Raw genomic sequence first — 23,378 nt, 5'->3', positions numbered from 1 at the left:
AGCATACTTCTCTTTCTACGCATTCTCAAGGCAGCATGCAGGGCTGTGACCATTTCAAAGACACTGTTTTGACACAAAGTATTTCTATTAAACCCAGAACACAGTCACAGTAACAGAGTCTCTTTAATGTGCAAGTTAGTTTCTAAAGTTCGGGACAGGCAAGGCACCACAAAGCTTACAACTATACAAATCAACATATAAAATTTGATTTGACTACTTCCAGCTCTTGAATAGAAACAAATTAACCAATACACCCTTCAGTTCTGCATGCTTGGAACAGAAAAGTGCTCTCAGCATTCAGATGAAATCAAAGGGTTCCCCCTTGTTACCCAGTGACCAACTGTGGCTGTAGAAGAGTGAAAGGAAAAGCCCAAGGAAGTGAGGGCGGACACATAGTGGAAACAGAAAACACATCCTTGTTTAAATCAGTTCCAGCACACAACTGGCAGAAGCAGCCTCCCAAAGGGCACAAATGGAAAGTAAAGGTAATTTGGAAAAACAGTTTGTGTGAACACCAAGTTTCTGCAAAAATCACCCATATATATGACATATGAGGTGTAATAAGGAAAGACAAAGGGAGTCACCGGTTCAAATATTCACAGGTGAGTTGCTTTGGGTCTCTGAGTTTAAGGGACAAAAGGAAGGAGATAAAGAAAGCTCCAATTGTATTATGCTATCAACATAAAAAAGACAGAGTTACCATTCAGGAGACATTGAACAGTGGTTCAAAGTGAATTACGCAAGCTTCCAGAAAAGTTAAGGGAAGTCATGATGGTCTTGAGTGAAAGAAGTAGTCTTCAGAGAGAAGTCAGGAGAAAATGGCAATATACAGGTACAGAGTAAATTATGGAGAATCGTTTGCTGGGGTAGCAATACAAAACTTGGGGAGGAAAAAAAAAAAAAAAAACACTGCAGGAAATTGCTCACCCTTCTTTTTTCTGCATGCTTAACAGATACTTGTATTCTGAAGCAGTTTGGACCGTGCCTTCCTATAGTTCTAACATTTCTAAACTATCAAACTACAGAAATGAACTGTTGAGTTCACTGCAAAATATAGATTTTTAAGTTATAACTCTGGTAACTGATATTACTACACCAAATTTACTGTCACTGACAGGTGATCTGCGTGCAAGCCCAAAGAAACCTAGTGCAGCAGCTTTTAATATCAGTTAAGTTGCTTTGGTACCAAGCTACATCTCAAAAGTAAAGAAGATCTGTCTCAAGTCTAAATTAAGGAACCCTACAGCTATGTAAGCGAGCCTTATGTGTGTGATATGCACTTTAAAACTTATTTCCTCTGTGTTTACTTTGTTCTTGTGTGTGTACGAAGATTCAGCTGCTAGACAGTCACTTTGACAGTAGAAAGCAGGTAGATAGGAAGTAAGTTCTCAGAAGCTGCCATACCTTAGCAGAGCAGAGAGTCTATCACTGTTAGAGAACAAATAAAAAAAAAATAAAAAAAAACAACCAAAAAAACCCCCTATTCATTCTCCCCCTCACAGGTAATAAAACAAAAAGCTACTTAAAAAAAACCCATCCACCCTAAACAGCTAGAATAGACTTGCCAGTTAAATTGTTCCAAGTTATATCTAACTGTTCAAATATTTTAAAATTTACTACTCTGTAGCATAGTAACAGTGCTAAATCACTCACGAAGTTGTAAACTAAAGATGATTCCCGATTCTAATATTTTGGTCTAATTAAAACACTAGTTTAGCTACAATCACGTATTTCTGAACTTCTATGCTGTGAATTTTCTTTGGAATCTGTACTCAAAACGAAGGCAGAAAACAAGTTAGAATGTGTCATCACTACCTGACCGCACGTTTCCTTCCAGAAGAACAAACAAATGTCTAAAACACAGTAGCCATGTGCAGACTGTCTTACCTGTGCTCTCTCTTCATCAAATTCCAGGCAGCCCATACCATCCAGTCTCTGTAGATCTATCCAGCCTTTCCAGATTACACAGACACCGTTGAGAATCATAGGTGCCTTCAAGTACACCTGAAATAAAAGCAAAACATATGCTATGGATTTGAAAGCATTTATACACATGCCTGCACAATGTAAATACTGATGCAGGAAGCTTCTATATGTATTCTTAGAAGAACATCCAAGGCAGCTGGTAACATGAGACTCGACTTAACAGCTTCTCCTGCCTCCTTTCCAAGAACTTGTTTTAATCAAGTGAGTGCTGCAACTTTTGCCTACTGTACTGGATGGAATAAATTTAAGCTGTGTTCTCATTTTATAAACTGGCGTGCACCAGGATTTGGTTAGAATTCTGTTACTGCTTTCAGTTAAAGTAGCTGTTTTTCTTGTCAGCTTACCTTTATGTCACAAAAAAAAAAAAAAGCAGCGGCATGCTGCCAGACAGGGAAGATCCTTTACGACACGTTTAAATGGTTAAAGGAACACATGCTTTCCTATTCCCAAGCAGTACCGTATTTTACCCCAATACATCAACTCCTTCAACAAAGAACAAGCACCAGTTTCAGTCCTCCTCAAATTTACAAACTAGGCAGAGTTTAGTAAAATACACTATAAACATACATCATGCTAAAAATAAGAAACTCTTTCCGTGTCTCTTCTAGCATTTGTCAAAGGCTTTTCAAAGGAAACACCAGATGATCAAAACTCATCTACAGCATCAGCGTGCACAGCGCCTTGAGCCGCAGCAAGGAATAATGCATGAGCTTAGGGCCCTGTACCCAGACAACCGTAGATGATACAGTGATTTAAAGCAGCAGTATTTCCCCTTCTAAAGACTAGAGATTCATCTCCACACAGGAAATCTAAAAAGCAGCAAATACAACACTAAATGAGCTGGACACCCTGTATTTAATGACATGAGCCTAAAAAAAAAAAAAAAAAAAAATTATTGCAATTGCTAAGGGGTGCCAAGAGCAGGGAAATCAACCTCCAATAGTAATTGCAGCCTACTTGCCAAGTCAAAACTCCAAACGGAGCAGAAGTTTGTCTATGCTGAATGGCCAGAGAGGCAAACCACGCACACAGGCCCACACTCACTTCAGATTTAAAGACTGCCTAGACATTCAAAATCCTGGCAAGTCTTTTTGGTCTTCAGGAGTGGCCCACCTAAGTAGGGGAAGTTTCATACAGTGCCTCCTTTAATAGCTCTAACTTCATCCTCCAGGAAATCCTCAGTCTATAACTGATATTTAGCGCTACAGCGCATTTCAAAGCGCCCCAACTGTGCCTACCTGCTCAGTTCCACACTTACTAGCTAAGGCCACTCAAGTGGAAAAGGCAAAGAGTTACAGGAGGTACAGACGGATAAGCCTTCCTTATGCAAAGGCTGTCCTGGTAAAATTAAGCGCTGAGTAACATGAGAGGCAATCTGTAAGTGGAAGGAAGGGAACAAATAACATGAAAGCAGCTAACAAACAAGTAATGTTATTTGCCATATAAAATCCATATTTGATCTCTGAGCTTGATTTTTACAGCTTACCACGCTTCATACTGAAGTGATACGCTCTAGAAGTACAATATGCTGTAGCTCAATAACAAAGAAATAAAAGTTAGTTTAAGTATATCCTCTTCATATCAGCTCTCCCACTGCAGGGTCTCCACTAAGAAGAGCACAGACTGGTTTTCTGTCCTTGCACTCACAGACCAACTACGCAAGTCATCACACCTATGGCTTCCGTGACGACAGCACGCTATGCAGGGTGCAGACCTCCCGGCCAACAGCCTTTGCGAGCAGAGGCGTCAGAAACAGCATGAGTAAGATGTGGACTACCAGGAAATCACCTCCCACAGCCCTCATTTCAAGATTAATCATTTCAAACACACTAAATACAACATTATTGCCTTTCAGCAGAGTCTTCATTCATTCATCTCACAAGAAATAAACGAAGTACGCACCATCAATTTAATAGATATGTTTAACTAGTTTAGAAGTGAAAGACACTTAAAGAGGCTATTGGAATCAGAAGCCACTCTAAGAAGAATGCAGAATAATTCAAAAGGAAATAAAAAGCAGTATAAGCTATTGGTCTGTAAAGACAAAAACAGTCTGTACTCTAATGCTACTGACTCTTTGCAGAAGCAAAGAAGTATTTTGCTGATCTTCATTTAGGGTTTACCTTTCACCTAGCCTCCCCTGTCCTCCTGGCCCACAACAAAAGCCTGTGAAATAAAAAGCTACACAGGACTTTCCACAGAGGACAAAACCTAGCTTTGAGTCGTCCAGAATGAGAGCATTTTTTGTCTGTTTCTTTGACTAGGAATATTCTGCCATCACTACCTCCCTCATTTCAGCAGCCTTGGTCACTGCAGCTGCTAGCGCATCGTGCAGACTTCGTAGCTCAGTGCAAAGAGCAGGTAGCTCAGGCACAGCTGCCGAGGGCTCAGTACTTCAAACGCAATGCCTTACCCATCACCTGGAGGCCTGAGCAGTGCTGGAAGTTCTGTGAAAGTCTTCAAAAGTTAAAGAGGAAAAGGGAAACCAGTTGACAGAGCCGATGTGATTACTGATGCCTACAATCTGCCCTAAGCAGGCTGACCAACAGCTGAGCTACTGAGAAAGCAGCTTGTGAACCGCTGGCACGCAGCCTGACCTTTCCAGATAAAGTACTCTGCCTCCGCTCCTGAAAGCCTGACACCACTGGGTTCAGGAGTACGTCTTTGTTTCTACCAACAGCAAAACTCAAATAATAAACATTTTTCACCTCTGAAAGGATGAATTCCTTAGCAAGATATTTGAGTTTTGAAATAACTAATCATGCAAATTTAATATAATTCATATTGAAATCACATGTACTTACGCAGGAACTTTTCTTTCACTAAAACACACAAAGCACACCAGTGCTTTTTCCTGTATTTTACAGAAAGGAATTAAGACTTCTTTTCCCCCCTCTCCTCTTTCTGGAGAATGGAAACAACCTAAGACTGTAGCCAAAACCGTTTTACCACAGATTTCCTTCTTTTCAGATAAAACCATGCTGGTTCCCTTTCAATTTCCGAACTTATCAGGATATTAATAAACTACTGCTTGTCTATGAGCACTTGAACTGTTACTATACCTCATAATCCAGCACAAAGTTTTTGTTCAGGTGACTGTTAAGCAAAAGTTTCATTCCACTTCAAACTACATCTTCCACTTCAAACTCTTACTACAAATCAAAGCAGCATTAGATTTTTTGAACTGGTAGACACGTTACTTCCACATTGGAAACAGGCTTCTTCAGTTAAAACAAATACTCTGCTTGCTGACTGAACAACCAGCAAGAGTAAACACTCTGATGTCCTGCAAGATTATCTGGATGGAGGATGAACAGCACCATAAACACACAAACTTGAGAAGGTGCTGCACAAATACCTTTGGCAAGTTGTTGAGCTCCATGTGTGCTTTCTTGGCCCACCAGCTGGCTTGACCTCAAAGACCTCTGTGCCACACCTTCAATGTACAGTGTATCTCACCTTCCTTATTGTACTCTTTCAACTCATCTGTTATTTCTTTTCATCTGCATTTAAATGAGCAGCCCTCTCCTTCAGCTAACTGTGAGTTAAGCTTTGTTGTTCAAAATAGGCAGGGACTTGGCTCCTCTGACACCATTTGTTTGTATTTTTAAAGCCAAACTTGATTTTAGTATAGTGAAGCAGACAAAGGACAATTCTCAATGACTTTAAAAAAAGCTGCTTTACTCGAGCACAAGACACAAAACCTCAGTTTCACATCCTATTTTAGTCCTCTAGTAAATCCTTATCTCACAACACCAGAGTATTTAACTGATGTGTTACAGATACGCTATCTGTATTCTCCATCCACACATCCTGCAGTTACAGAAAATGTTCCTTCTCCCTAAAGCAACCGAGCCATTTCCTCCCCCAGAGATTGCACACAGTTCTCACCACCCACTGACGAATGAATCAGCACGCTCACAACAGCCACCGCCACCATGGGACCAACCTCACCCCCCCAGGAAACACCAGTCCCTAGTGAAGCGGTGCAGTCCTCACCCTCCTGTTTTCATTTTCCCAGCACACTGGAGCAAAACGCATTCTTTCAGAAGAGCTCAGCTCTGACTCACGGTCTGCCTCATCACACACACATCTGCCCATTCATAATCGCTCACACAAGCTGCCTCTCACGGTTGAGCCAAGTACGTACGTCTCAGTTTTGATCCCACCTTCCCCTGAATCATACCCCACTTTCAAATATTTAAACAGCAGTCTCCCCAGTGACTTCACATATGAAACACCGACCACTAAGAAAGAAAGCAAGCTGTAAACATTTACTCCAAGTGAGAAAGATGTTGAATCGGTTAAGGCTAACCCCATCATTTCAGCTTTTAATAACATGGTCTGCATACACTGCTGAGTAAAAGGAGACTACCTATTCAAAATGCTCAAATAGGAAACTACATATTCTTCTGTTTCCCTTAACAGAAATCTTAAAGAAATCTAAAATCTGAAAATAGACATTTTCATAAACAAAAAGTGGTGGTCTCACCATACAGACTTGGCATTACTGTTTACTCAAAATGTAAAGTTGAGTCAGTCCTCCCTCCCCAAATACCAGCACTCTCACTTGCATATCATCATCAAAGAAGGGTTGCTACCCTGGGTTTCAAAAAGAGCAGAGCACCTGAGAGGAAGCAATCTACGAAAGCCAAAAAAAAAAAAAAAAAAAAAGGAAAAAAAGCTTTTCTAAAACTTTGCAACAGAATTTACACACTAAAATCCTCAATTATTTGGGAAGCAAAACAGAATAGTGTCTTCACTAGTATAACAACTGAAGTTACAGCAAAAGCTGACAACTCCGTACAAGGCTTCAGATCACACTTTTAGATACTGATCACTCATACTTTAAAAGAAACTAATGAAAAATAAGCAAGTCAGAGTTATAAGTAACTCTAGACAGAGTTTACAGCACTTACCAGACTTTGTTGGTTCAGTTCTGAAACAAAGCTTTTGTAACACTGTTTTAACCAGGAGCGAAACAGTAAATAGAAACAGACGAAAAGAATCCTATTTAGAAAGTCACTGTGAGTGAAGTAGACTTTTTAGTGTTTTTAATCTTAGAACAACAGACACATCATTACATAATAAGATACTCAAAAATCCAACAAATTTAGGTCAATCCTTCTGTCTTATGCCTCAAAGCATTATTCTTCCTTTATACACAAAAGTGTTTTCTATGTTATTTTGAAAGCTACATCACTATATGATAATGATGTTTTTTGTTAAAATTTCAGCCTTACACTATTTTGTAAAAATGCAAAGGAAGTGATACTTCCTGGCAAAACACAAGTCTTTCCTAAACAGTTGTACATGGATGACCAAACTGTGGCTTTCGAGATGAACACAACTCTAAGGTTCTCAAGGGTGGCACCCATGCCACAACCCCATCACACCACTGACAACGGGCCCTTGCTGGTTGACAAGCGGTTCCCAACATGAGACTCCCAGGACAGCGCGGGCCAGAGCAGCAGGGCTGCCCAGGGACATCACAGCGGGCACCGCGGACTCTACAGTGCCCAGCACCATCACTTCTCTGCCTCTGACCTGTTCCTTTCTGAAGAACAAATCCAAACACAAATAAACAAAAAAAAAAAAAACAACTCAGGCACTGGTTTTTACAGGCCACAAAAATAATTTCTGGAAAAAAAGTTTAACATTTAACATGAAATAGAGTTACTCTATTTCATCAGCTATGACAAAGGTCAACTCCTGAATCAAACCCAGAAATATTAACGAAGTAGCATGCTTGCTAAAAGTCTCAATCTAGACTGTTGCACTTAGGAAAAAAACCTGAAGAAAATAAAAGTTGTAAATGCAGTCTTTCAGACTACAATGTTTCAGGATCACAAAAAGCAGCAGAAATACAAACTCACCAAACAAGAACAAAATATCTTGAAGAAAACGATTTGCTGAAATAAAAAATAACCTATGAATTGCTAACAGCCTCTACTAGAAGTTTAATAGCAACGAGCAAAAATAGTTGAGCACAGGGGTAACTAATTTAACTATTACTTCCAGGGGGTGGTTGCACATAAGCAGTTAAAAACTGTTGTTAAAGATTTTAAACCTCTGTATTTGGCCCTCTTTAGAGCAATATATTCCTTATTCATTCTGCTTCTGAGTACTGGAGCTTATTAGGACAAATTTAAAATGTATTAGGAAAGTTGCAACTACAACTTAATTTCTCAGAAAGATTTTTAGTTTAGTCTGACCTTTATCAAAATACTATACCTGCCAGATTCATAGTCAGAGGCATACAATTTTCTTTTAATACAAGTTTTAGACTCTTAAATATATATATCCCCCCCCAAGAAACTCATCAATTTGTATACATGCCTACATACACATGCTTATGTCAAAGGTGATTCAAGATACAGCTTGAAATATTAGCTTAAGGTATTTCACACGCAAGGGGGAGGAAAAAGTTTCAAAAAACCTGTGCTGTAAGTTCAATTCGAGAACACCAACAACACAACAAATATTTTAGCTCTCTAATTATAGCAGAAGGTGTTCAGATAGCAAGTAATAGCATTCCATTAGTGTACGTCCTCACAAAGAACACACTTTGATTTGCAACTGGAAAACAGTCTCAGAAAACACTTGCTACAATTTTCAACTTCATAGCAAAAGCTGATGGCTCTGGTATTATGTACTTCAGCCAATTTTTTACTATGGTTATATAAATAACCTGGTTTTATTACAAACGAAAGTAACATTTTGGAAAATACCCATCGAGATAAAATTCAGAAGCAGCACAATCCATTTTTTTTTTTTTTGCAATTCTTTGTAGAAAACAAAGACACACACGGACTCACATTAAAAACATCTTTGTAAGTAGTATCAGAGCTGTGACAAACCCTCTCTCAACGTGCTTTCTGTATTACTGAAACACTACGGTGATGCTTTTAGGTTTGGTTTCTCAAAATTCAAAAAAGAACAGCAGAAAAATCTTCCTCACTTTATGGGAGAGAGAGAATTTACAAGTCACTTTTAGAAAACCTGATTTTTTTTTTTTGGCGGTTGTTTTTTCTGCGTAGTTAGCTCAACTATGTAATCATGACTCCTTTTCCAAAGCAGAGCCATGTTTCATTAAATTATGCAGGTTACTGTTTCAGCAAATTATGCAGGTTACTGTTTCAGCTAACCAAAAAACAAGTCTGTAACTAAGAACAGATATGAAGCATTAAGGATGTCAGAACAAATGTGATTAAAATCTGAGGAGACCACAGCATTTTATTCCTGGATTATGATCACTGGTGAGTGCTTATGCTTAGAAGTTAAGAGAAATGCTACTGCACAGAAATTATACTCATCATTTAGTAACAAGACAGTCTCCAGACAAAGTTCCAAAATACTGCAAAACTGCTGGACTGAGAAGGAAACATACACTACACTTGGCCAGAAACACCCACCAATACAAAGCACAAAGTAGATGGCTTCTTGGTTTTGCAGTGTAACTACAAAAGTCAAATGTCTCTCTACATGAAATGTGTCTCATGCCCAGACTGACTCCATTTTCCTTCAAAAAGACAAAACCAATGCCATAGCTGGAACTGAGAATCAACAAAAATGCCATAAGCAGAAGGACAATCCGAAAGGCAAATACATGCTGAGGTTTTCCCCTGTGAAACTTTACAGTCTTTTATCAGTACATCTTTACCACTAGATTCTACATCAGAAAGATGGTTGGATTTTAAACTTACTCTCCCAAAACAGCATGCATTAAAAAAAGACCAAATATTTGAAAAGAATAATGTTTTTTTTTGCAGCAAAATATTGCCAGGAGACTGCTGCTGCAAGTATGCATGCACATAACCAACAAATGCTTATGCTCACAAAACCAGTTCACTAACAGGGACATGCACAGTTTTCTGCCACGTTGACAGAACATATTTTCCAGATGGAAGTTTCAAAATTGGTTGGGAAATTAGTTTTTTTTGAGCTTTCAGAAAACAGCATAGCAAAAAGCAGTTACAACTAGAAATTCCAACAGACCGTTAGAAAGAGAGGTTTATGTAAAACATCATTTACACAGCACGCCACCTGTGTGCAAATAAATAGCTTATTAAACCTGTATTTTTAAATTGAAAATTTGAAACATGTAATGCAAGTATACTTAACTGGAAGGTACCCGATTTTGACAGCACAGGCAAGCAACTAATAAAAGCCATTGAGGAACTGACTCGAGCAGGAGAGGGGCAAGAAAAGTCACCTCTTCTGCCCCTTGGCTTTTATTATGTCCTTGAGCACTCCCACAAGCCTCACCCTTCCCCCTCAAGCAGGATTCAAGCCTGGAATAAGTGCATGAACATTTATTCAACAAGCAGTACTGCACCAAGCCTTGAAGTGATGCAAGTTAGTATTTTTTTTTTTTTTGCCTTTTGTAACCAAGAAAACTACTTAGCCTTCATCATCCAATAAGATTTCATAGTGTCATAATTATTCTGTAGAGAACTATCAGCTTCTGCAGGGAAACATCATTAGCAATGGCTGTGAATTTTAACAGAGTAATTAGCACTTGCAGATACGTTTAACACCAAGTTCTTTGAACAGCAAAATCCTGGAAAAAGTGACTTAGTTATAAAGACAGTGAATAATATAAATACAGCTCTGGTTAGCCAAAATGCAACAAAAATTCTCCTAGCACAAGACCAGGAAAGGACAGAACCAACACTGTATGATCTGCAGAAGAGGGGAATGGATTTACATTCTTATGCACCATTTACTTTTATTCCCTATAAACCACCTACTGATTCATTTTCTTAAAGTTCAAAAAAATTATAGCTGCCGTGAACTATACTTCCCCAAAAGTCTGATTCTCAAGTTCCAGGTATCAGAATAGAGCTTAGAAAAACTTCATACTGCTTTGTCAGGAAAGTACCATCCTGTATGTTTCACAGTCCATTGTAAAACCTTTTGAAGTGATCAGAAACAACAGCTTCCTGGTTTGCTAGAACTAAAATCCTGATAGTTTTCTGTGATGAAAACCCACCAGGCTGCCAGGTTGTGCAATGAGGTTGCAGGGTACCGTAAAGGAAAAGTCCAACATTCCCTCTACTGAAGAATGTAAGCTTTTCCCTCTTTAAAGAAATAAAAAGGACTTTAAAAAGGAATATGTTGGTCAAAAAGAAGCTAAAAATTTATTGTCACCTCTGATCTCTTTTGTTAAGCAATGTTGGTTACTCCTCAACTGTCATCAAGAGGTATTTCATCAGAACATAAAAGCCCCCATCAAGTCTTCTATAGCTGCTTTCTTCCTTAGATTTCAGACCTCAAAAGTATTTGAAATATCCAACAGACAACACTTTGTCCTCAGTCACTGTATTTCAATAGAAAATTAAAGTTTCATGGCCCTTACTGTAAAAATTATACCACGTTTAAGAACTCTGTCACCTTCCATAGGTTTTATCTTCTATATACTTACACTGAAATGAACAGATAAAATAAGTTGCATACTTGGAAGTCCCACAACATAGAGCTGCTGCCTGCAACTGTTCAAGCAAGGTATCTTAACACAGAAAGAAGGCAGAAGTTCTGCACAGACTCCTTATGTAGCTACAATGTGGATCTCACATTACTGTAACAAAAAATATATAGACTTTCTTCTTAGACAAACCACCTGCAGCATCAGCTATTCCCTCCAAAATGACCCTTTCATTAGCACTCACGTTCTTGGAACAGCAGTCATGTGCAAGAGTCCCCATTTTTTTTTCCCTTATTATTGTCACAGTACATATTTCACCATGCCAACTTGTTAAAACATCAAATATGCAATTATGCAAGCTAATTAGCTCATTTCATTACTAGTACTTTGGACAATAAAGCCTGAAGAAACATTTCAGTAACCTTCAGAAAAATTACAGTTTCTTGTAGCAAGTGTTTCATCATCTGACTGAATTTTTCTTTTTTTAAATATAAGTATTAAGTGATTTTTCACAAAGAAACAGACATCCTCCACCAACAATGCTCCTACTTTTCTCATTCATTTATAAGAGCAGAGAAGCATAATGTTAACAACTTTGCTTAGTAAGTGGAGTCTGATATGCAAACAAGAGGATTCGACAAACCAAATGTCTGGATTCCTTCCAGTATCTACGCTGCAGAGATCTCAAGTACTGCTTTCATCCACACAGCACTCCTCTGTCCTTATATATAGCTGGTTCCCAAATGCAAAATTCAGCTCTCTAACTCTGGTTTTGTTCCTCTTCTGGGAAACTTGAGGATGATGGTATGAGTAAATTTGAAGTCTTGTCTATACAGGTCTAATGGGTGCATTTAGACCACTGGAAAAAGTTCAAGGTAATGTACAAAACACGACTGAATAACTGCTTCTAGTAACAAGAGCTAATCAAGAGCAGGTTTACTGATGGCAGATCAGAGGGGGTTGATAGGCAGGCACCACAGACAGCACAGTTGTGCTGTAAGCACTGTTTGTAAGTATTGCTTCAAAATGACATCGCCACTGTAATGCATGAACAAGGCTGCGTGCAGTAACAAAAGTATTTGGAGGATGGGGGGAGCAAAAGGATTACGGGGAAAAGGCTGTGGATATTTGTCACATGAGAGGTGCCTGGTGTGACTCATGCTCTGGTGGCAGAGGGCACCCTATGATAAATCACTCCTCAGGAACAACTGTCCAGATCTCAGCCAGTGGCTGCTCGCCAGCACAGGATAACACGCACCTAACAAGCTACAAGCTCGACAGATTTCTCTTCCCAAAACCCAAGTTCCTAACTGTTAATAGTGTATACACTGGATGCATCTCCCAGTGTTGAGGGGAAGTGAATAAGCAAAGATACACTATGACTACCTGGCTTCAAACACAGTTTCAGTTAAATAGCTCTCCTCTATGCAGCAGCAAGTCATAATGAATAACACCTCAAAGTATCTAGGCGAAGTAAGAAAAAGTTTCACTCTCCTCCAAAGAAAAAATGGTATAGGAGCATAAACAAAGAAATGACATATCCGGAAAAAAAAAAAAAGAAGAAAAAAAGAAACTGAGCAATCTCTGCTAAATAAAAGAGCACAAACACAGTAATAAAATCTAGAATCACAGGCATCTACAGAAAGCTAGTATTTTACCCAAACCATACAGATGATCCTGGATGAAAAATGACCAAGGGAAAGTGATTGATTGATCCAGGAAAGTGGATTCTTCTCACTCACCAAGCCTTCGCAGGACTCCTACCACGCAACTCCAAGAAAATATTAAGCTGTTTAGCCAGGCTGGGTACAAACCGGATACACCACCAAACCCATTTATCTGCTGTCAGAATAACCACACACTGACTTTCTTGTTTAAAGCTTACAGAAAAAGCCTGAGAAAGATAAAAAGGAATGCCAGCGATGTGGGCTTCATCAGGGCAACACCAGTTCCCTTGGCTAAGCAGGCAAAAGCACCTCAAAGGGCCCGAGCACACAGACAGTTCAGCAGCTGATGTGCCTTCACTGACCACCACCGCGTTTTTATTTAAATACAGCACCTTTCCTTCTCATTACATTTCTGTAACTGCTGTCATGTCTGCAGCACAACAGAAATTTTCCAGTTTTTAGATTCATCCAAGCACTTAACATTGACTTATAGCCAAATAAAATTTCCTAGTGACAAGAGAAAAAACTCCACATGAGTAGAAATTCAGCATCTTCAGGACGAAAACTGAAGTCCCGTAATACTCAGTTATGGCTGGAACAAAGTTAACGGTCTAGTGAGTAGAAATCCTAGCTACATCACACATGTGGCATATCAGGCACTCTGAATCAATTTAAATCATGTCTGATGTGCTTTCCTCTGGAGTTGTGGAGCTCATAGCGCATTATATTGAAATAAGCCTGCGTTGAAGATTCTGGTTTATGAGCAGCTGCTGCCGAAGAGCAGACAGGAAGTCAAGCTGCATTAGAAATGAGACAGAGAATAGTATTACGAAGGGGAGGGGAAGTAAAGCAACTTCACACGTTTCATCAGGGTACTAACTGGTATTTAAACAACAAAAAAAGAATATCCAAGAACTAACATTCCTCTGGGTAAGAAAGACCAGAGCTATATAAATATCTCAAATAACAAATGAAAACTGAGGACGTTTTATCTTACTGTAAAAAGTAGAGAAAATGAATCATGCAAAGAAAGCCGATCACACTGTTCTTAAAGCAAGGGGACTTTCAACAAAATTAGATTGTAAGAAGCACTGAAGTCCACACACACACACACACAGAGCTGAGCCTGAAGTTCATAAGGTACCAGAATAAAGCTGAAGTAAAAATCAAAGAATTCATTAAGGACAATACAATTAGTCTAAGTAATTAATGATACCAGAGAACCAAGATGGAAAAAAAAAAAAAGCTCTCCATGTCATTCCAGGGTTCAATTACGTAATATTCCAGGCAACACATTACACGACTACACTGTCTGCCTCTGAATTTCTTGACAAGATCTTTAAGGGAAAAAAAAAAAAACAACAAAAAAAAAACAAAAAAAAAAAACCCAATCAAAAAAACCAAACCCAACCAACAACGAAAACCTAGACACTAGCTGATAACAGAAAGGATCAGGAAGCTCTGGTATGGTTCAGATATCCAGAAACAGGAGACACACTGAATTTGACACAGCCCCCACAACCACAAGGAAATACAGTGGTCTATCATTTTTATAATCTAGGGACCTATTTCTAGTGCTACTTTTTCTTTGGCGATGACAAACCTGAAAAATTGCTCAAACACACAACTCAATTTGCTACAGGTCAAAGACAGCACAGAATGTTAAAACTACCTCAAAAAAAAAAAAAAAAGGTAAGCTTGAGTTTAAAATGAGAAAAACATTAAACGAACACTTAGCTATGCAAGTCTTGAATTAATGAAGACAGGGTATCCACTAGAGGCCTACCCACCCATCGTGAACATCAGATGCATGAAATGAAAAGGCAAATTAAACATAGGAAAAAACTCTCAGTTAAGAAATACCAGAATGAAAAACCTCAAGCCTAAGGAGGAGATATTCACAGAATCCCAGCTTTCACATGGATTCACAAGGGTGTTCCTTTTTCTAAGATTCAATCATTTAAGAAGCAGTTCTAGCAGATGCTGCACTGGAAGCTTTGTCAATCTGTGTGCAAAACTGCTTAGGCACAACAGTGACATACTTCAACTCTGGATAAACTATTTTGGGCCATCATTTCCTTTGCCAAACACCGAAGCAGAATTCCAGAATAAAAATATTCCAGCATTAGTAAGTTTATCTACATTCTAGATCTCAAACTAATGCCTAAAATAATAATTAACTGACAGCTCCCCCCATAGCCTTTTTTTATCTATATAATTAAAAACATGCCTTGCTGGCTTAAATCCAGTGATGAACAAACACACATTATGCACTGCCTCAAGAATCAAAGCTCATAAAACAATGCTGCACAGAGCTACAAAAATCACATGGTACTGAGAGACTGCCGAAGCCTATGAAAGAAATTCTTAATAAAACCAAACGAGAAAAATCTCCAGAGGACCAAATCTCAGACAATTCATGTGAAACACTCCGCTGTTTCTGTTGATAACATAAGAAAAGCTCTCCCGTTCTGCCGACTCCTCTTCTGAAGTTATGGGAGTGGCTTACTTTCAGACAAGTTTAATTCTCTGCAGAGCAAGGCTGCATTCGCATGAGATTTACACCAGTAAAGTTTGATTACAACAGAGAATTTGTCATTTGTTCCTATTACAGCATAGCAGTATTCCCATTTATTACTTTGCCCACCCCTAGCCTCATTCAGATGAATTCTTCTAAACAGTCTAGTGAAGCACTCTAGAATTTACTGTAAACACACATAAAACAGGGAGTGGCATTCATTAACGAGGCTCATGTTCTATTTTAATACACAGCATATCTGCCATGCTCTTACATGATTAAGCCAACACAAGAAAATGGATGAAGTAGTTCAGTACTTTAAGAATTCATTCAGAGAAAACAAAGTTAAAAAAACCATAGGAGTAAATAAAATTAGTTTTGAACTAGCAAGAAGAGAGACTTCAGTCTTCTTACACATTACAAGAAAAATTCCTCATTCAATTGTGAGCCAGAATCAATATTTTTCAGTAAGAGTCAGATTCAATTCAGTTTCCTTAGCAAAGCATTCAGTACCCAGCATATCTAACTTCACTCCTCCCCCAATTTGTCAAACTTCTGCAAGCCTCACAGGACTAAATGGAAAACAATTTTTTTCCCAAAAAACCTCATTAACTTGAATTCCAAATACCATATCTGCCCTCAGGATTTTTTTTTTTTATTCCAATCAAGTTTTCCCACTATAGGAAATATTTATCTTCCACCTAACAGCATTTAAAAGACCCAATATGCCATTAAATCTGAATACGGTTCAAATATTTCCTCCAGCTTGGTAGGTTTGGTAGCATTAGCTGTTACTTGTTATAAGAGTGGGTAAAACATTTCAGGCAAATCAAGATGTTTGTAGTCTATTAGAATTCTTTAAAGTAAAAATATACAGAAATTAGCCTGAAACAGAAAGGCTATGGGGGCTTAAATGCTGATCCCAACCTACTGAGGTCTGCAGAAAGTCTCCTACTGAATTCAGTGATCTTTGGATCAGTCCCAAAGCATCTACAGCAGAATAGATAAGAGACAGCATCTACATTTTGAAGGTATGTTTTTCCTGTAAAACAAAACCAGCTGTAAGTGATTTCAGTAACTTTATTCTGATGAGACTAAGCAAGGTTTCTGACTTTAAATCTAATACAGCTTCACAGTAACCATCACTGTCATTAGGGTACTCTAGCTTTTAGAATCAGTTTGTGGGACAACCACCTCAGGGGAAAATAAATAAATAAATAAATAAATAAGAAATAAATTATGACAGTGATGCTTCTTCTGTATTATAGCTTCTGGTGAAACTGAAAAAAAAAAAGCTTAATTCCACTAAGCAGCACATTGAATGCTTGCTATGGCAACCAGCAACCTAAGACCCAATGAAATAACCTGTTCAAAGTGCAAATTTTCATTAGTTTACCACAATCCATTGGCCAAAGTCTAATTTTGAACCTTTTTAGAAACACCTACTCAAGCCCGAATTTAAATAGCATGACAGTAGAAATAAAGTTCTGTTCTTCAAAACAATAAAAAGCCACTAGTACTGCCCACGTGTTTCCCTCCAGAAATATTAACATGCCCTAAAACAAAGCGATAACAGATTTTATCCTGCTAACTTTCAGTTGTACTCATGTGATTACTTACATGCACTAAGACGTGAAATATCAGTATAGACTGCACGTATGATGCGAAATTACTAAGAAGATGATAAGCACAACATAACAATTTCTTTCAGTTGCAACTCTCTCCTCCTTACCTTGCCTCCTTCTCTTTCAAAGTCGACATATTCCCGGGTCGGTGTCTGTCGCTGCTCCCCCTGCCAGCTGGCCGGAAAAAACTGGAGAGACAGATTGGTTCCTGTGGCCACAAAAGCCTTTTAGAAAAATCAATACAAACAGGATCAGGGAGCAAGACATTACATAAATTATGCAGGCAGTCATTTATTTTTACATCAGTTTATGTCTTAAGCCAGGCAGCACAGAGAATACTTAAAGTCAAAAACATGCACTCATCATTTTTCTTAAGTATTAAGTTACAAACATCTGATTCCATTTTGACAACATTTGCCATTGGCTGCTTCGGATATAAAATACAACATGGAATCAATACTTCTTTCAAATCAGTTTTGCTGACATTAGAATCTGTCCTTTCAGTTCTGTCTAGATACCCTGCACCAACTCAGTGCCTGCAACATTAAAAATCTCCCATGCTTTTTAAAGAGCTCGCATATCTCTAAAAGAAGTACTGCTGAAGGAAAATGAACTCCTGAGATCTTTTTTTTTTTTTTAAATAAAAGGACTTGTTTCCTTTCACAATCTACTTGTACCTAGATAAACACTCACGTGAACTGAAATGTAAATATTCCTATTTTATCATCTACAGGCAAGCAGCATCAATGCACAGCTCAATTAAACTTCACAGGATGAAGTCCTCTTGCCACAGTAAGGCACCAGTGAAATCCAAGTCAGCAGATGCCGTGACAGTGAGAACAGGCAACTGCAGGAATTCTTCTCAGCTGCAGCCCTTTATAAAATCACAAAAGGGACTGACTTAACCATATTAGCAAAAGCGTGCTTCGCTTTCAAGTAAATAATTTTCTATGGCTTCAAATTAAAATAAAATTCAGATTTCTTTATAAACTCTGTGTTTATTTATACATCTTATCAACTCCAAGCCATGAAGAGTTTGTTGATTTCTAGACATGAAATAAAAAAATCATCTTTGCAAGGAGAAGCTGGATTCACAGTATTTACACCCTTCTCTCTGGTACACACGAGAACGTCCTGTAAGCACACAAATACTCAAACATGCTCCTGGAATATAACTCTACTCAACATCTCAGGGTTAAACTTAATTTGTTGCAATCAAATAACTGTATTGATTACCCCGATCACTTAGATGTAAATGGTCATTAATCCAGAATACAGTTTTTCTTAAAAGCTATACAAATACTACTCTAGTAGTTGGAATTTCCCGAAAGCAGACTTCTTTCAAGCCACCCAGAATTCAGCAACTTCATGGTACAACTGTACAGCTACCTATGACACAATAGCTCTACATGTTATTTAAGACAGTTCCGGTCATGTACTGCAATGCTGTCTGTCACAGGATTAATATCTCCCATTTTGAAAGTAGAAGTGCTTTGTCTTGATTTTTTCCCCTCCACCAAGGGAGACCAATACCCTGCAACCAGGTTCTATTCCAGACTACTTTTCAAAGCAGGGGGGGGGTTCTTTTTTTTTTTTTTAATCTCCTGTTAAGCATGCTCTCAATCTCATTAAAATTGACAAATTGGTCCTACTAATACTGGAGGGGAGGGGGGTGGATGTTGTACTGGTACATTACTATTTGTTTGCCCTACAATATGCAAAGGCAAACATTTCAATCAGTGTTAATAAAAGCTTCCTAGAGCATACACTTGCACAAATAGGAAACATAAAAACTGTGAGGGCTGCAGACTGACTAGCTTGTATGATCCCTTCGCTTTTCTCAGGGATTCTATTTACACATGAACAAAAAAAAATTGCACCTATCTCCAAATATTTTTGACTTGTAAGTCATCACCACTTAGTCTGCTGAAGAACTACCTTCCCACCTCCGAGCACCTTTAGCAAATAGGTGTTTTATACTCCTTAATTTGTGCACTTAAAACAAAATGCCAAGGAGTGAGATCTTTGAATGTAAACCAGCTGACCACCACAGCCTGTCGGACCCCTCCAGTTTCTGCAGGTCCCAAGGATACTGGGTGAGAAGTACCATTATTGCTTTCTGGGAAACCAAGCGAGGCAGCGAAGGGCTCACGCCTCCCTGCTTCCACCCCCCAACTTGTGCTAGAGGGCCATGAAAAACCATGGGAAAAATGTCAAAGAAGAGAAGAAAATGAAACTACACACATTCCCACATCCTCATGGAGTCAAGCAGGCAACATTTAAACCATAGGCTACTTAAAAAGCTATGTAGGTATTTATTCTCTGGATTTTTGAAGCCTACTCCCTCCCTTTGAACAGATAAAACCATCCAATTTAAATACCCACGTGCTTCTCAAATCAAAATCGCAGGTCAGTACTGAAAAACTCGAGAACAGTCTCGCTAGTAACCACACGACTACAGCAAACCCAACAATTTTCTTCTAGTAACAAATCTTAATTTTTTTTTTTTAAATAAATAATAAATCACACCACTAGTTCAATCTTAAATTTGGAAGTGTGAAAACTATAATCTTCTATACAGAGCCTTTTAAAGCTTAATCTGAAATGCTGTCATACAGATATGCCTCAAATTTTGCAAAAACCTTATCAGGCAGTACAAGGGTGACCTGACCCATATGCGCACAATGTAAATACAAGTACCATACCAAAAAATAGGTACTTAGGAAGTCTCCCAAAATAAACTGAACATGTAAAGTTGTTTTCAAGTTATCAAAGCAATACCAGTAAACCAAAAAACTTACTTAATTTTTCACAGTTACTTTCTCAGTAATACTGGAAATTATTTTCTTTATTCAATCAAGAGTTATTTGAGAGAAGTAGCCAACAACCTATTGCCAGCTCTACGTTAAATCCCTAAGCTGTTCTCTGGTTTTTTTGGGGGTTTTTTTTGCCTGTTTAAAAATATGGAAGGTCATTTGCAAAGGCTCCCTTTGGGGATAAAAGAATAAATCCTTGATGTCTGGAAAAACATTCACAACAACAACAACAAAAAAGTAAAATTTCTAGCTCTTTTTAACATCAGTCATTACACACACAACATTTCTAAATAAACCTGACTACTTGTGCCCTGTTCACAAAACAAAACCAGATGTTTCAGACCAAGAAATTTAGAAGCTGTTTTATAATTAAGTACAAGTAAAAAATACGTAAAACAGGCATCACTGCTGCCAAGGGATGAAGTTCTGGCAGGGCAAGACAGCAGCAGGCTTAGAAGCACAAAGGTGAAACTACAGTGATTTCCCATTTATATAAATATCCACATAGGCTGCATTAGAAAGCTAGTTTATAAGCTACATGTCTTTTGTTTTGGGTTTTTTTTTTTTATTTAGGGAAGGACTCAAGTATACTAAGGTACGCTATGTACTTTCACCTGTTCAGGAACTTCAAATGCTAGCAAACTATGTTTTCCTTACCTACCTATTGTTTCCCTGGTGACTTTTTAAAGGAAGCAAACATGCACAATGAAAAATGAGCGTAAAAAAACGCCAGTAAAATTAAGAGACTGACTACAGAGGGCCTCTCACAAAATAATGTCACAGGTTCTACTACCACAGATAAAAAACAGGGATAAGATTTAGCTAAACTGAAGTTACCCCGTAAAAAATAACTGTGTACTTGAGGGTGTGTACTTTTACTCACAAATGCAAATGAACAAGATCAGTTGCAGTAACTGGCATTCAATTATATTGGTTTGGATGTGCATGAGAATAATTTTATTGTGTGCAAGAACAATTTCATTGTGAACTGACTCGAAATATCTACACCATGTGAAATTAAAGAATCATCAGAAACCGAAGTTGGTGAAAGCAGGGGTTGTTTCCTATGGGAAGGGAATTTTTACCTCGTCTTTCGTTATACACTAAATGAAAAAGAAAGCACTTCTGCATTTTAAGAACAGCAAAGAGTTGAGAACTTAACAACAATGTTATGAGATACTGATCCTACAGAAGGAACATATAGCAGAAATTAAACGAGGAAATAACTAGTTGGCTCTTGACTACTCTGAGCCGTACTCCATCTCACTTAATTCAGGAGAGAGTAGTCTGTAACTAACCCGAATGAATGAGAAAAACGGGGCTCAAGTTGCGAGCCGCAAAGCCTAATTTTAAATGCATTTGATGTAGTCCTCAAATACATCAAACTGCTCATTCCAGACTTTTAGCTGGCATCTTCTGAACAACTGTAGTCATTTCTGAAAGCTACTGTTTCTTCTCCTCTCGGAAAAACAAAAAAAAAAACCAACAAAGAAAAAAAAAAAAAAAAAGCCGAACACTGAAATAAGCAGCTTACAACTGCAACACGTGCCCAGGGAAGGAAACAGAGCCAATTCGCACTGGCGGGTGGCTCCGAGAGATTTTCCTCACCTACCCTTCACCCCGCTGCGCGATCCGCGCCGCGCCGGCGGAGGCAGAGCGAGCCGACACGTTTTGGGGAAAAAGCGCTGTTCTGGAGGGGAAAGAACCCCTGCCTTTTAACGAAAGCCTCCTTCCCCCTTGGCGTCTGAAAGGCGGCAGATGCGAATTTTTTATTTTTTTTTTTTTTTTTTCTTCCCACCAGGAAAACTTTTCGGCCACCCGGACGCGACCACCGCCACACCCCGCGCTAAAGCCGCTCAAGCTTGGCGCCCGCGGAGCCTTCCCTCCTCAAAGGCTCCCTGAAACTTTTTTATATTAAAAAAAAATAATAATTAAAGGGGCGGAGGGGACCGGGAGCGGCTGCCCGGACCTGGCTGGGGCGGAGGGGGAGGCCGTCACCCCGCCCGCGGCTGACAGGCGCCGGCGGCCGGTCCCGGCGGGCCCCGGGGAGCCACTTACGATCTCGGAGCGGCCGTCGCGGCAGGCGTTCTGGAAGCGGGCCTGCCTCTCCTCGTGGGGCCGGTCCCTGAAGCCGGTGTATTTAATCTGTGGGGAACAGGGCGCGCAAATCAGGAGGGGCCAGTCCCGGCGATAAGGGGGCAGCGGAGAGCACAGACTGCGCCTCCCCGCGCTGCCCCCGGCCCCTCCGCCGAAACTTTCCCCGCGGAGGGAGGGAGGGAAAGGAAAGGCGAAGCGGGGTGGGGGGGGGAAGCCCGGCCGCCGCCTCACCTCGCACTCGCGGCTCAGCTTCCTGAAGAACTCCTCGTTCTCGAACTTGCTCCGCTGGTCGGGGACAACCCGCGGCATGGTGGTGGGGCCGCCGCCGCCGCCTGACCGCCCGCCCCGCGCTGTCCCAGCCCCAGCGCTCGCCTCGCCCTTTGTTAGCCCCCGCCGCCGCCGGCCGGCCCCCCCCCCTCCCGGCTCCCGCCTCCTCCCTCTCCCGCCTCCCCCCGCCGCCACTGCCGGAGCTCTCGCCGCCGCCGCCGCCCGCCCCTCACGACTTCCTCCCCGGCTGGCAAACTCCGGCCGAACAGCCGCACCATTCACAACTCCGCCGCCGCTGCTGCCGCCGCCGCGCATGCGCCACGGGGGCGCGCGCGCGCGCCTCCCTCCGAGGCGGGAAGCGGGGTGAGGCGACGGAGGGGGGTCACTGAGTCACACACACGTTCCCCCCACCCCCCCACGCCGCCCCGCAGGCGGGTGGTGCCTCGCCCCGCAGGGCTGAGGGACGCGGGGTCGCTCCGACTTGCTCCCCTCCTTCTCAACGCGCCTCGGCCTGATGGTTTCCGGCTTCCTGCTTCGAGGGGAGCAGCTTCAGAGCCCTGCGGCGGGCGGGCGAGCGGCTGCCGCCCCCCTCTCTCCCGGTGGCGGTCGGGCGCTGTCCCCTGATGGCGGGGTCTCGGCCGCCCCCTGCACCTGCTCCGGCCGCCCCGCCTGGGCCGGGAGAAGGGCAGTCCCGCCGGCCTCCCCAGCGAGGGCTGACTCCGGCCCCGGAGGCAGAGTAAAGGCCTGGCTTAGCCCAAAGGGTGATCCCAAAGCTGTGCCCCCGCGGCTGCCAAAGGACCCCCACACCCCGCTCTCCGGCTGCCGGCCAAAACGCGGCCGCATGTGCCTACTCCGTCCGGGCACAGACCGCGGCGAGGGGCCTGCTCCTGAGGCGGCACCCACCCCTTCAAAGGCAAGGCTGCTGGGTGTCTTTGAAATGTTGGCGTTGGCCTACAGCAAAAAAAAAACCCAGCG

The 23,378-nt window shown here is 40.7% G+C and overlaps 1 protein-coding gene across 2 annotated transcripts in view; it reads right to left on the bottom strand.

The window, feature by feature from the left end:
* The window catches only part of CBFB (core-binding factor subunit beta), a 41,406-nt gene extending 18,898 nt beyond the window's left edge, over positions 1 to 22,508 (bottom strand). For both annotated transcript variants that reach the window (XM_086758381.1, XM_086758380.1), the window contains exons 1-4: positions 22,368 to 22,508; positions 22,098 to 22,184; positions 17,331 to 17,447; positions 1,888 to 2,004 (exon numbers count right to left, since the gene is read on the bottom strand). In XM_086758381.1, the coding sequence (XP_086614507.1) occupies positions 1,888 to 2,004; positions 17,331 to 17,447; positions 22,098 to 22,184; positions 22,368 to 22,445 (399 nt within the window). In that variant the 5' untranslated portion in view covers positions 22,446 to 22,508. The remainder of the gene's footprint in view (positions 1 to 1,887; positions 2,005 to 17,330; positions 17,448 to 22,097; positions 22,185 to 22,367) is intronic.
* Between the last annotated feature and the right edge of the window lie 870 nt (positions 22,509 to 23,378).

This window comes from Chlamydotis macqueenii, chromosome 13 (assembly GCF_036417535.1).
Source record: "Chlamydotis macqueenii isolate bChlMac1 chromosome 13, bChlMac1.mat, whole genome shotgun sequence".
Lineage (NCBI taxonomy): Eukaryota > Metazoa > Chordata > Aves > Otidiformes > Otididae > Chlamydotis > Chlamydotis macqueenii.
The sequence above is the reverse complement of the archived record's forward strand: the minus strand, read 5'-3'. Positions and strand labels throughout refer to the sequence as shown.